Below are 12,698 nucleotides of genomic sequence, written 5' to 3'. Positions count from 1 at the left end.
TAATCGATCAAAATAGTTTATTCACAGCGACAGTTAAAAAGGCTCAGTTCCAAGGGACAAAATGTGTCACAAAACCCTTACTTACAAATCCCTAGTGGAAGCTGCCTTGGGAATCATCCGCTCCTTCAGGTTGATGAGCAATGCCAGGGAAGTGGACTGGAGATGCCGTCAACTGCAAATTGCAAAACTAAGGGAAGGCTTGTATTTCATCCTCTTTGGCAATCCTGACACAAACTACCGCTAACTTTTATGTTGCACATCCCTCCCAATCTCTATGAATTTGCTGAGGATCTGACTAAAGGCAAAAAGGAAGCCGACACCAATGATTACAGAAGCCAGAGGGTGGCAGTCGTGACTATTTGACTTGTTCTTAGCGCCTCAAGCCCTCTATTATGTAAATCAAGATACTTTGATTTTCAAGCCCTCTCAACTAAAATAATAATACTAACATCTGATTCCCTCAGGCACCAGTAGCTGCTGATTTTTCCAACTTCCGGCTTTTTTTCTCCCCTCCATACCCCCCACAATCTCCATGGCTCTCTAGGTTGCTGTTTCTCACTGAGCTGTAAGACTTTGAGAGTGAAAATCCCATAAATGTGTGTGTCTTCACAGAACACAACGGAGAAAAAGCATAGTAACTGAAATAAACATTTTAGGCTACAACCCAGTAGGTGACACTCTGGGGCAATGGGTCTTCTGTAACCAGAGCTACTGACATTAAGTCCCAAGTCTTCCTGCTCCAGCAGGTTAACCTTCAAGGGCTGCAGGAGACATAGGAGGTGCCAGCCTCAAGCGGTCTGTTGCCTAGAAATATAGCCCACACTACCCAAAGGTCAAAGGCTGGACATTTTTCTGCTGTTCTTTGTGCAGCTGCCGGGCCCGATCTTTTAGTACCTCGGCCTTGGCCTCATCTTTATCTACACCATCCCCTAGCCTGTACATGCGGCTGGCATTGGCACAGGCCCAGACGTGGCCCAGGTCACAGGCTTTCATTGAGTATTTACATGCCAGGCCCATGTCCTTGGGAAAGCCAGGGGCACCCTGCAGGAACATGGCACTGAGATTGAAGCAGCTGGAGGCATAGTGGCCTTCACAGGCCCTTGTGTAGTAGTCTCTAGCCTTCTCCAGGTCAGGCTGGCCGTCCTCATTGACCTGTCCATCATGTGCCAGGAGACCGACATTGTGACATGCCTCCACAGACTTCTTTCCAGGCTTCTCACATGCCATCAGAAAGCAACTGGAGGCAGCTTTCAGGTCCTGGGTTAGTCCACCTGGGGGGAAGGAAAGGGGAAAAGAAAATAAACGCAAGCCAGGGCAGAACCTGAATGTCTCAGGCCAAAGTTAGAGAATAATTGCTGAATAAAGTTCATATATTTTGAGCTAAGGCAGCACGAAAGGAAGGTGGCCCAGTATGATGTACAAACGTTCCAGTTCCTTTAGCCTTGGAATTTTTTGTTCAAATGATATCTTCTGAGACAGGATATCCCTAAAGGAGGTAAAAAGGAGATTATAATAGCTACCTCATGGGTTACAGCAAGAACATGTGATGTTATAAGCACTTTGCTCAATGTTCGTTAATTTCAATGTATAATGAATACAAATTATTTGCCAACTACTGTATTAGGTTCTGGACAATAAACAGACACTGTCCTTAGCCTCGCGCATCTTATAGTCTAATGAAACAGATATTTAACAACCACACAATGTATGATTTTTTTTAATTTATTTATTCATGAGAGACAGAGAGAGGCAGAGACACAGGCAGAGGGAGAAGCAGGCTCCATGCAGGGAGCCCGACGTGGAACTACAACCCGGGACTCCAGGATCGCGCCCTGGGCCAAAGGCCAAAGGCAGGAGCTAAACTGCTGAGCCACCGAGGGATCCCCTCAGAGGTAGTTTCTGGCACATTTTGATCTTCTTCCTCTACAGAAAAATACTTCTCAATCAAGCTTAATGAAGCTTTGCATACAACTCATTGTCATTGTTTTGTAGAGCTATAATTTTGTTCAAACCACCACATTCTTCAATCATTACACTAAGTTTCTCAATCTCACCTAGTTTCTTAGCAGCTTGAAAGATATCTAAATGGGCAGCCTGGGTGGCTCAGTGGTTGTATAGTTGGTCACAGCCCATACAGCTTCCTTTTGTGCCTTTTTTTTAAAACAAAATATTTTGTTTACTTATTTTAGAGAGAAAGAAAGTGAGTTAGGGGAGAGGGAGAGAATCCCAAGTGGAGTCCATGCTAAATGTGGAGCCCCATTTGAGATCTGATCTGATGACCCTGAGATCACGACCTGAGCCAAAACCAAGAGATAGCCACCCAGGGGCTCCTTCCTTTTGTGTCTTAAAGTCTTCCTTAGAATGCCAATGAGAAATGGAATTAATCCTTGATTCACAACTTACTGTGTCTGGTCCTAGAAGCCAGATGTCATCTTTCACACCGTCCACATTGCTTTCTTCTGAGTATTAGTTTGGGGACGCATTACAAGCTGGGAAAGATGGCAAGTGCTCCAACACCTATTACAACACAAGTCTGTTCATCTGTCCCAGTGATAATACTTCCTATGGCTTTTAGTGCAGAGGTCACAATTAGCAATTTAGGAGCTCCTCGAAGCTTCACATGTTAGGGCACAACTCCTCTTTTCACAACCGTTTCAATCTGTTCATTTGGACCATGAGTACGGTAAGAAATGGTTCTAACATTAGTATCTGCTAATACTTCTGGGTCACTACAATGCAGGAGATGAACTAAAGTAGGAAGAATTTGCTCAATAGCATCTAGAGAAGTGCAGGATCCTTGCTGCAACAAAAATTTGAAAGTATCCAGATAAGCTTTTCTAAGTAACCACATGCTAAAGATGACATATCAGGAACTGCAAGAAGGGCCAAGAGTGGGTCAAATGCAACATATTTGATAACCAAGTCTCAGAAAACTGAACTATTTCGTACAATGTTTCCTAGAGCTCATACAGCTTGTTCACTTATGTGAGCAAGGGAAGATGTCAATGGAGAAATGAATGCTAGGATAGCACCTCTATCTACCACAGCCGTGGTCTGTCTGATATCCCAGAAGCAATGTCAGTGAGGGCTCAAGCAGATTCAATTGAATGGGACTATGAACAGTTCTGCCCCAAAAGGATGCAAATTTTAGAATCAAACCAGCCCAGATTATGTCTATATGTCTATATATATATGCGTTTCCCCAGAAAGCAGTTTCTTAGCATCTTGAGTAGCCTGCAGGTGGCTTTCCAAATTGTTGCTATTTATTGTCTTTGACAATGTTATCAACAGACCAATTTACAATGCCTGGTTGTTATAGTTTTCCTGCAGTGGAGAAGTAGCATTATCAAGAAATGAACTTACATTTCTTTTTCAGCAAAGTCTTCCTTCTTAGCTTTTCTCAGGTCCCCCTTAACTTCTACTAAGCAACGCCTCATTTTTATACTGTCTTCCCCCTTGTTCTTGAATCTGTTAAGGTGGGCAGCTGGTGAATTGGGACTGTTGTTGGTAGACTTGGTTATGACACAATGGGAGAAAGGCCAGCTCAGACTTCCACAGAAAGTATAGGCTGTGGGTTGGCTGCCTTCAAACACATCCACTATAGCTCAGTACCAAGAGGTGTCCATGGTTTATATTCTTAAAAGTCATTTTAGTTGCCTTATGGAAAGAGGATCAGGGATTTGCATTAATCTCCTAACTGTAATCCAAGGAGGAGAGGAGAGTGGCTTGCCTAAGAATGGTAAGAAGACATATAAAAAATAGTGAAAGAGAATAAAGGGGAAAGGAGAGAAAATGAGTGAAAATATCAGTGAGGGTGACAACATGAGAGACACCTAACTCTGGGAAACGAACAAGGGGTGGTGGAAAGGGAGGTGGGTGGGGGAATGGGGTGACTGGGTGATGGGCACTGAGGGGGGGCCTTGACAGGATGAGCACTGGGTGATATGCTATATGTTGGCAAATTGAACTCCAATAAAAAAAAATGGTAAGAGAGGGAGAGAGATAGGACAGATTTGAGACATATTTTGGCGATAAGCTGGCCCTGAGCTATTAGGTAGAGAGAGATAACACTTGCTAAGGGTATCTCTTGGAAGATAATAGGGACATAATATATTGGGGGTGGGGGAGAAGAAAACAATTAAGAATTCCATATTTGGGGGCCGCCCAGGTAGCTCAGTGGTTTACCGCCACGTTCAGCTCAGGGCCTGATCCTGGAGACCCAGGATTGAGTCCCATGTCGGGCTCATTGCATGGAGCCTGCTTCTCCCTCTGCCTGTGTCTCTGCCTTTCTCTCTCTCTCTCTCTCTCTCTCTCTCTCTCATGAATAAATAAAATCTTAAAAAAAAAAAAAAAAAAGAATTCCATATTTGATTTGTTAAGTTTGAGATGCCAATGAGAACTCCAAGTAGGAATGTCTAATAAACATCAGCTATGAGCAGTCTGAAGCATATAAGAATGATCTAGATTAAAGATTTGTTTGCATTATCATCAACTTAATCTGAACTTTCATCTTGTCCTCTAAAGTAATTCCACTTTTTAGAAGAGCAAATAGAGGACTTTTTTTTTCTTTGAGAGAAAGAGAGAGACAGCACACACGAGCAGCAGGGCGAGGTGCAGAGGGAGACAGAGAGAACCCCAAGAGGCTCTATGCCCAACGCAGAGCCCGACATGGGGCTTGATCCCACAACCCCCAGATCATGACCTGGGCCAAAACCAAGAGTCAGATGTCCAAACGACTGAGCCACCAGGCACCCCCAAATTGAGGGTTCTTAATCAAATAGAAGAGAAACAAAAATCATCCATTGTTAGTACCACCTAAAGATTACCACTACTTCATTTTTGGTGTATTTCCTCTTAGCTATGTACTTTGGTTTTGCTTTTTTGTTTTGTTTTAAATAATCTCTACACCCAACACAGGGCTTGAACCCACAATCCCAAGATGAGGGTCCCATGCTCTACCAACGGAGCCACCCACGCACCCCAATTTGGTCTTGTTTTCACAGGTAACCATGAGCCTTCTTCACTCCCTGTTAGAAACCCTTCTTAATTTCTGTTTTATTGGCTGCATAATATTTCCTCAAAGAATTGTGTGTCAGAGTTTACTATTTCTTTTCATAGGACATTTAGATTGCTTCAAAAAATAGTTCAAGGCTGATTTCATGTATGAAAACATTTGGCTAAAACATTCCTTAGGTATGTACACCCTAGGTATACAATCCAAAGTAACTTTTGCAGCAACCAAACTGTCAGACCTGTTCACATTGATAGAATGTTTTACAATTTTTTTTAAAGATTTTACTTATTTTTTTGAGAGACAGAGGGAGAGAGCACAGCAGGGGGAGGGGCAGAGGAAAAGGGAGAACAAGTAAACAAGTAAACTCCCTCTTTGAGGGCAGAGCCCAACTCTGACTCTGAGATCATGTTGTTAGTGGAAGTCAGATGATTAACCAACTGAGCCACCCAGAACGTTTTACAATTTAACAAAGCAGCCACATCTGTTCTCATTTGATGTTCAGAAAGAAAGGTATGAGCAGACTAAATTACCCTAATTTTGTCAACAAAGGATTTGTGGCTCGGGGAAGGAAAATGTCTTGCTTGATGTTACACCTTCTAAAAGTGGGTTCTTTGGCCTCAGACTCTTTCCCTTACCCCGAGCTACCTTAGTAACCAGTCTGTGTCAAGAAAAGACACTAGGTGGGTTTTTTTTTGTTTTTGTTTTTTTTTTTAAGGAAAAGAAGGCAAAAGCAAAAAGAGTGGAAAATTTTTGGATCAGAACTAGGCAGAGGAAGTCAACAGTTTTGTCATTTATTTACTTATTTATTTATAAAATATTTATTTATTTATTTTAGACACAGAAAGAGAGAGTGGGCAGGGAGGAGGACAGGCAGAGGGAGAGAGAATCCCAAGTAGGCCCCACATACAGTACAGAGCTCGACATGGGGCTTGATCCCACAACCTGGAGATCATGACCTAAGCTAAAACCAAGAGTTGGATGCCCAACTGACTAAGCCACCACATGGGAGAGAGAAACCTAAGCAGACTCCATGCTAAGCATGAAGCCCAACATGGGGCTCAATCCTGTGACCCAGGAGATCACGACCTGAGCCAAAATCAAGAGTCTGCACCACCCAGGAGTTCCTTATTTTCTTATTTTTTAAATATTTAAATATTTGCGAGAGAACATGCATGAGTGGGGGCAAGTGGCAGAGGAGAATGACAGAGGAAAGAGAATCAAGTAAACTCCCCACTGAGCGTGGCGCCTGACATGGGGCTTGATCTCACAACCCTGACATCATGACCTGGGCCAAAATCAAGAGTCAGATGCTTAAGCAAGTAAGCCACCCAGGTGCCTCACAGTTTTGGCTTTTAGACATGTCAGGGTCCAAGATTTGCTAAACAGCACTCCTAAAGGGCTTAAGTAGCAAAGATCAGCTACAGAATCTTCTGTGACTGCTATGGTTTGAATAGCTAGAGAAATTTATTTAAGAAAGTCAGTTTAACAGGATTAACTACCAATCTCTAAACACTCTGTGTTCTTTCACCTTGACACAGTCTCTGCCTGAGACGACTCTATTCCACCTCCACCAAACTCCACTCTGTCCTTCAAGTCTCAGTTTCAATGCTGCCTATGCCTACTCTGTGACAGTACCCCCTGCATCAGCACTGAACCCCCACAGGACTGTATGTGTCTCTTTGAAGATGCTTATCAAGCTTTCCCAGGTGTAACAGGTATTGGTGTCCTTTCCTGCTCCTGGTCCATATCTAATTCATTGTTTCATTGAAGGTAGTAACAGTGTGCTCAATAAAGGAACATTTAAGAAGGAAAAAAGTCTTCAATGTACAACCAGTAATCACATAAAGTTGTCTTATAAGAGAAAATCACTGTAAAGCCACTTTTGTTTTCCCTACTTCAGTGAGGAACTCAAAGTCGTTGTAAGAAATACTGTAAAATATGGTATAAACATTACTTTTAGAAAGGCAGGGAGGGGGGTGGGGAGGCCTGGCTGGCTCAGTCACAGAGCATGTGACTCTTGATCTCATTTTTGTGAATTTGAGCCCCAAGTTGGGTGTGGAGATTAAAAAAAAAAAAAAAAAAAAAAAAAGGAATAAAGACAAAAAGAACCCAATACTTTACCAAGACACAAATCCAGACACTTAATAGCTAGAATATTTTTGGTTTTGCATGCTGTATCATATAGGTGAGTTCACGCCATATATATAAATTTGTATTTGGCTTTCTTCACTAAAAAAATATATATATCATATTTCGTAAGTTTTTCCCCATAGCTACAAAAATTCTCTAGGAACATTTTTTAATGGGCTAAATAACATTCCTTCCAGTGGACATAACATAATTTAATGAAGCTACTACTGTTGGCACACAGGTTTTGGGTTTTTTTAAATCATTAATATAATGCAGTTATGTATTACTTGTAAATTGTAAGTCAATGAAAATAAAATTTTGCTAGATAAGTAAGACCAGGGCATCTTTCCACATTGACCTAAGCTGATGGCAGACACTTAACTGACTGAGCCACCCAAGGGCCCCTTTAAGATTTATATATATATATATATATATATATATATATATATATACATATATTTATTTATTTGAGAGAAAGAGTGCATGTACGCAAGTCAGGGGAGGGGCAGAGGGAGAGAGAATTCCAAGCAGACTCTCCACTGAGTGTGGAGCCGCACATGGGACTCCATCTCACAATCCATGAGATCATGACTTCAGCTGAAATCACAAGGTGGATGCTTAACTGACCGAGCTACCCAGATGTCCCTCACATTAACTTTTATTTGCATTTTCAGTCATTTCCTTAGGATAGGATACTAGCAGAACTACTAGGTCAAAAAAATGTATCTCTGCTCCATCAAGGGAAGCTGATATTCCTGTTAATGCTAAACTTCAAAATAGAGACTACCATAGATCCCACATCTTATGTGAAGGCAGGAATAGTTCACACAACTCTAGAGAATTAAAACAACACACTCTTCATGAAGTTCTCACTGAATATCCTCCTAACCAGGCTTCGCTGGGCACTGGGAACAAGTGATAATTCTCAAGAAGCTCATACTATAGTGACCAAAAAAATAGCTGCCTGTCAAAGATCATATTTCCTATTTGTGGTGTTTTTGTAATATGCCCATAAGTTCTTTGATATCCCTTCCTTCAAGAGGTAGGATGTTAGTTCTCTATTAGTGTGAGCTAGACTTACTGATTCACTTCTAACAAACAGACTGTGATAGAAATGAAAAACATGTGACTTCTAAGGGTAGGTCATAAAAGACACTCTGGATTCTATCATGCTCTCTCTTTTGGATCACTCACTATGGAAGAAACCAGATGCTGTGCCATAATGACACACAAGCAGCCAACAGAGAGGTCCCTCTCATAAGGAACTGAGGTCTCCCGATAATAGTTGGAAAGGCTTTTTCCTAACAAGCTATGTGACTGAACCATCTTAGAATTGGAAACTCCAGGGATGCCTGGTGTCTCAGTGGTTACGTGCCCACCTTCAGCTCAGGGCGTGATCCTGGAGACCCGGGATGGAGTCCCACATCGGGCTCCCTGCATGGAGTCTGCTTCTCCCGCTGCCTGTGTCCCTCCTCCCTCCCTCCCTCCCTCTGTCTCTCATGAATAAATAAATAAAAATCTTAAAAAAAAAAAAAAAAGAATTGGAAACTCCAGGTCCAGTCAAACCTTCAAATGACTATAGCTCTAGCTCCCTGGTTAATGTCTTAACTGCAACCTCATTAGAGACCTGAGGCATATAGGTAAGCCAAGCCCAAATTCCTCACCTATAGAAACTATGTGAAATAAGTTTGTTGGAATAAGTTCTTATTTAGTGATAATTTAAACTCACTACTCCAGTGATAACTGCAATTAGGGCATGAGGCGAAATGATAAGATGGTAGTGAAATAATGATTGGTCCCTTCCTCTGTGCCAGGCACATGCTGGTGCCTTTATCTGCATTACCTTATTTAATCCTCACACCAGCCCTATGAAGCACGTGGTATTTTTCTCCATCTTACATGTGATATAACGGAGGCACAGTTAAAGCGACTGGCTCAATGTCCTACTACTGTTAATAGCGTTCCCCAAGGTCTGCCTGACTTGGAAGGCTGTGCTCTTCCCTCTATCCCTCTGTAGAACTGTCCAAATCTTCCTATAACGTGCTTCTCCAGGGCCTGTGAGGACCCTTCTGAGAAGTGGGCACAGTATGAAGAACAGGATGTGATGCCAGCATTACTATCCATGATAATGACCAAAGAAAGCAGGCGCCTCCTTACCTTTCCCCGTCACATAATAGGCCCCCAGTTTGTAGCAGCTATCGCTGTGTTTGTTCTCTTCACAGTTGAACTTCAGCACCTTGGCAGCCTCCTCAAAATTCTTCTGGATCCCTTCCAAATAGTCCACCAGGCGATAGCATCCTGTGAGGAAAAAGCAAGAGCTGCTCTTCATGTCTGGTGCTGCTGCACAGCAGTGGGGAGGGCTGAGGTGTGGCAGGCCAGAGTGTGTCTTTCATTTAGGACCAGCCTCTGTTCTCCTGAGGTGTGGCAAGGTGATCTCACCACAAAGAATGCAAGTGGTGTCCAGCCATTCCTACAAATGGTGTCATCTGCCCTCAGCCAGGGACTGAACCACATACAAGCTGGAGTGACCACGGCCGCTCTATTGGCTCTGCCACTCACCAGCCACTGTGGTGGAGCCCTTCTGTTCCCTGTCACCCAAGGCCAAAGACTCAGACTTCCATGATTGAAACTTTGCTGCCTTTGGTTGGGGCTTCCCAGGAAGTTCAGCAATAAAACACTGGAAACCAAAATGGTCTATGGGCTAGTCCCTGTTGTAGCGAGAAAGGGGTGCTATACTCCTCAGCCAGGCTGAGAATGAGAAGTCCAAAGACAGACTAGGAATAGAAGCTACTAAAAGAGTTAGAAACAGACTCTCTTTGGCAGTCTCTAGTCCCAGTGAGCCTCCTCCCAATATCTCTCCCCTCTGTCTCTGTTCCTTCTTCTTCATCTCAAATAATACTCATCTCATTCACTTTCATTCAACAAATGTTTGAGCATCTATGTGCAACTGCGTACCTTACACTGTTGTAGATGCTAGGAATAGTCACTTGCTTTCCTAAAAATTACATTCTACAGGAGGGGGAAGAAATAAGTAAATAGGTGAGCAAGATAGATTTATTTTTTTAAGACGCATTTCAACAGTAATAAACGTTATATGATTGAAATAAACAGGATAAGATAGTTTGTTGTGCACGCTGGGGGAATAATTACCATAAACTGGGCAATCAAGGAGGGCCTAAGGACCATGTGTAAGTTTAAATGTGAATAACAAGAATGAACTAGCTATTTAAAGATAATGAAATGGAAGGGGGCAGAAAGTCTCAGGCACAAGAAACAATAAATTAAAAGGCCTCAAAGAGGGAATAAACTTAGTACAAATACGGAATAATGTGGATGGAGATGGAAACGGGTAGGAAATGAGAGAGGGACGCTGGGGTGGCTCCGTGGTTGAGCTTCTGCCTTCAGTTCAGGGTGTGATCCTGGGGTTCTAGGATCGAGTCCCGCATTGGGCTCCCTGCGTGGAGCCTGCTTCTTCCTCTGCCTTTCTTTCTTCCTCTGCCTGTGCCTCTCTCTCTGTCTCTCAGGTATAAATAAATAAAATATTAAAAAAAAAAAAAAAAAAGGAAATGAGGAGAGAAAGGCAGGGACCAGGGCATTGTGGAACACAGGATGGACTTAGGATTTTATTGCAGGTCAAAGGCAAACCACTGGAGGGTTTTAAGAAGAGCAGTGATATGATTCAATTTGCATTTTAAAAGGTCATTCCAGCATATGTTTGTATATGTCAGGATGAATATGGAACAAAATGCTGGAGGGGGTACACTCTGCACTGACAACAACAAACGGGCTGTCTTGTCGTTTAAACATCGAATAAGATAGCATTTAATAGGACAGATGAAAATGTAACTATCAGTTTGAGGGTAGAGAACAGATTTTTAGGGAGTGAGCATGCAAACAGTCGGGTTAGGCAGCTATCTCAGTAATTCTGGGGAGCGTCAGGAAGGCTTCAAAGGATAGCAGCTACAGGAACTGCAGCCTCCCGAACGCGCTGCAGCCCTCCTCCCCGCGGCCCTACTCAGCGCACTCTCCTGCGGGCGGCACCACGTGGCTCAGCGGGTTAGCGCCGCCTGCAGCCCAGGGCTGACCCTGGAGACCCGGGATCGAGTCCCACGTCGGGCTCCCTGCGTGGAGCCTGCTTCTCCCTCTGCCTGTGTCTCTGCCTCTCTCTCTCTCTCTGGGTCTCATGAATAAATAAATAAAATCTTAAAAAAAAAAAAAAAAAACACCTAAGGCTCTCCACTGCCTACACAATGAAATCTAAGTGCCTTACCTGATACACTGCAGCCCGGGTTCCCTCTTCAACCTTCTTTCTAACGGCAGCCTTCGGCAGCACCTGGAAGGCAGCCGTCTCCTCTCCCGCCCTGGCCTCCACTCAGCCGACCTCGTCTGCGCCCCCGGCCCCCGCTCCCCGCCCTCGCCCACAAGTCCTTCCCCGCTGTCCTGCTCCTAGGGACTCCCACTCTTCCCAGGACCGAGCCACCCTGGCTCAGCCATCGCACTGCACAACAACCCTGGTCAGTCTGTCAGCATCAAGAAATAGCTACATCCTAATCTAGAAAACAGGCTGCAGGCTATCAGAAGGGAAGGCCAGTGCCATGTTTTCCCCGTATAAAAATGAAGTAGGAAGGAGAAAACCAGCTAAAGGTACTGGCCGCTCTGGGCGGCCTCTATGGGCGTCCCAGCCACCGACACACGCAAGTCCCTCCCCACGTGTCCGCAGCCCGCGCCGGCGGCACTCACCGTCGGGGTCCTTCTCGCGGTAGCACTGGTAGTTGCACTCCACCTCCATGTTCTCCAGGAAGGACTTCACCTGCTCCTCGTCCTGGAAGTCCACCACGCCCGCCATGGCCCCTGCGCGCCGGCCGAGCTCAGCCCGCCGCTCCGCACGCCCGCCGCGCGGTCACGTGAGCAGCGGGGCGGGGCGGGGCCGGGGCCGGGGGCGGGGCCGGGGCGTGGCCGGGGCGTGGCCGGGGCGGGGGCGGGGCGTGCCGCCGAGTGCGCGGGCGGCTCAGCCATTCCCGAAGCGGGAGCGCGGCAGACCTAACGTGGAAGACCTTCGGCCGCCGCCTCTCTTGCTACTCTCCCTCCTTCCCTCAAACCGGCGACAGCCTTCCTGCAGGACTACTTCTGCGCCACCTTTGCGCCCTTAATGATTTTCTGTCTGCAGTCATTTATTTCTTCATTCATTCCTTTGTTGGATGATCTCTGTGCCTGCTGGGTGCCTCACCGTCCCTGGTCCCAGTAACACAACAGCCAGGAAGTAGTACCTGCCTTTAAAGAGCTTGCGGTTTGGTAGGAAGACATTTGTTTATTCATTCAGCAAGCATTCTGAGCAACTACTCTGGGCCAGGTGTGGTTGCAGAAACCAATATTTGTAAGTCTGTTCTAGTGCAATGAAATGAGAAGTCTGGTTCATCTGTGCGTTCCTCTCAGGTCTACCCCCCCATCCTCCCGTCCCCAACCTGAACGACCTAAGAAAGGAATGGCTGTGGGGAGATGATGACCGCAGCACGGCAGCTGCAGAGGTTGTAATGATTCTGTTACAATAGCAAAC

The 12,698-nt window shown here is 44.8% G+C and overlaps 1 protein-coding gene and 1 pseudogene across 1 annotated transcript; both read right to left on the bottom strand.

Annotated features, from left to right (window-relative positions):
* Positions 1 to 12,052, bottom strand: COA7 (cytochrome c oxidase assembly factor 7). The gene is made up of 3 exons (XM_072772076.1): positions 11,885 to 12,052; positions 9,302 to 9,442; positions 1 to 1,271 (listed from the first exon to the last, which is right to left on the bottom strand). Exons 1-3 carry the CDS (start codon positions 11,988 to 11,990, stop codon positions 823 to 825), a joined length of 696 nt encoding a protein of 231 aa, XP_072628177.1. The 5' UTR covers positions 11,991 to 12,052; the 3' UTR covers positions 1 to 822.
* Positions 2,072 to 5,011, bottom strand: LOC140603207 (importin subunit alpha-1 pseudogene; annotated as a pseudogene).
* Positions 12,053 to 12,698: the final 646 nt, after the last annotated feature.

This window comes from Canis lupus, chromosome 13 (genome assembly GCF_048164855.1).
Source record: "Canis lupus baileyi chromosome 13, mCanLup2.hap1, whole genome shotgun sequence".
Taxonomy (NCBI): Eukaryota; Metazoa; Chordata; class Mammalia; order Carnivora; family Canidae; genus Canis; species Canis lupus.
The sequence above is the reverse complement of the archived record's forward strand: the minus strand, read 5'-3'. Positions and strand labels throughout refer to the sequence as shown.

Excerpts from the sequence above, each read along its gene's own strand:
- COA7 (XM_072772076.1), bottom strand. The coding sequence starts at position 11,990 with ATGGCGGGCGTGGTGGACTTCCAGGACGAGGAGCAGGTGAAGTCCTTC. Across the intron at positions 9,443-11,884 it reads CCGCGAGAAGGACCCCGACG|GATGCTATCGCCTGGTGGAC; the intron begins GTGAGTGCCGCC and ends TTTTCCTCACAG. Across the intron at positions 1,272-9,301 it reads CTATTATGTGACGGGGAAAG|GTGGACTAACCCAGGACCTG; the intron begins GTAAGGAGGCGC and ends CCTTCCCCCCAG.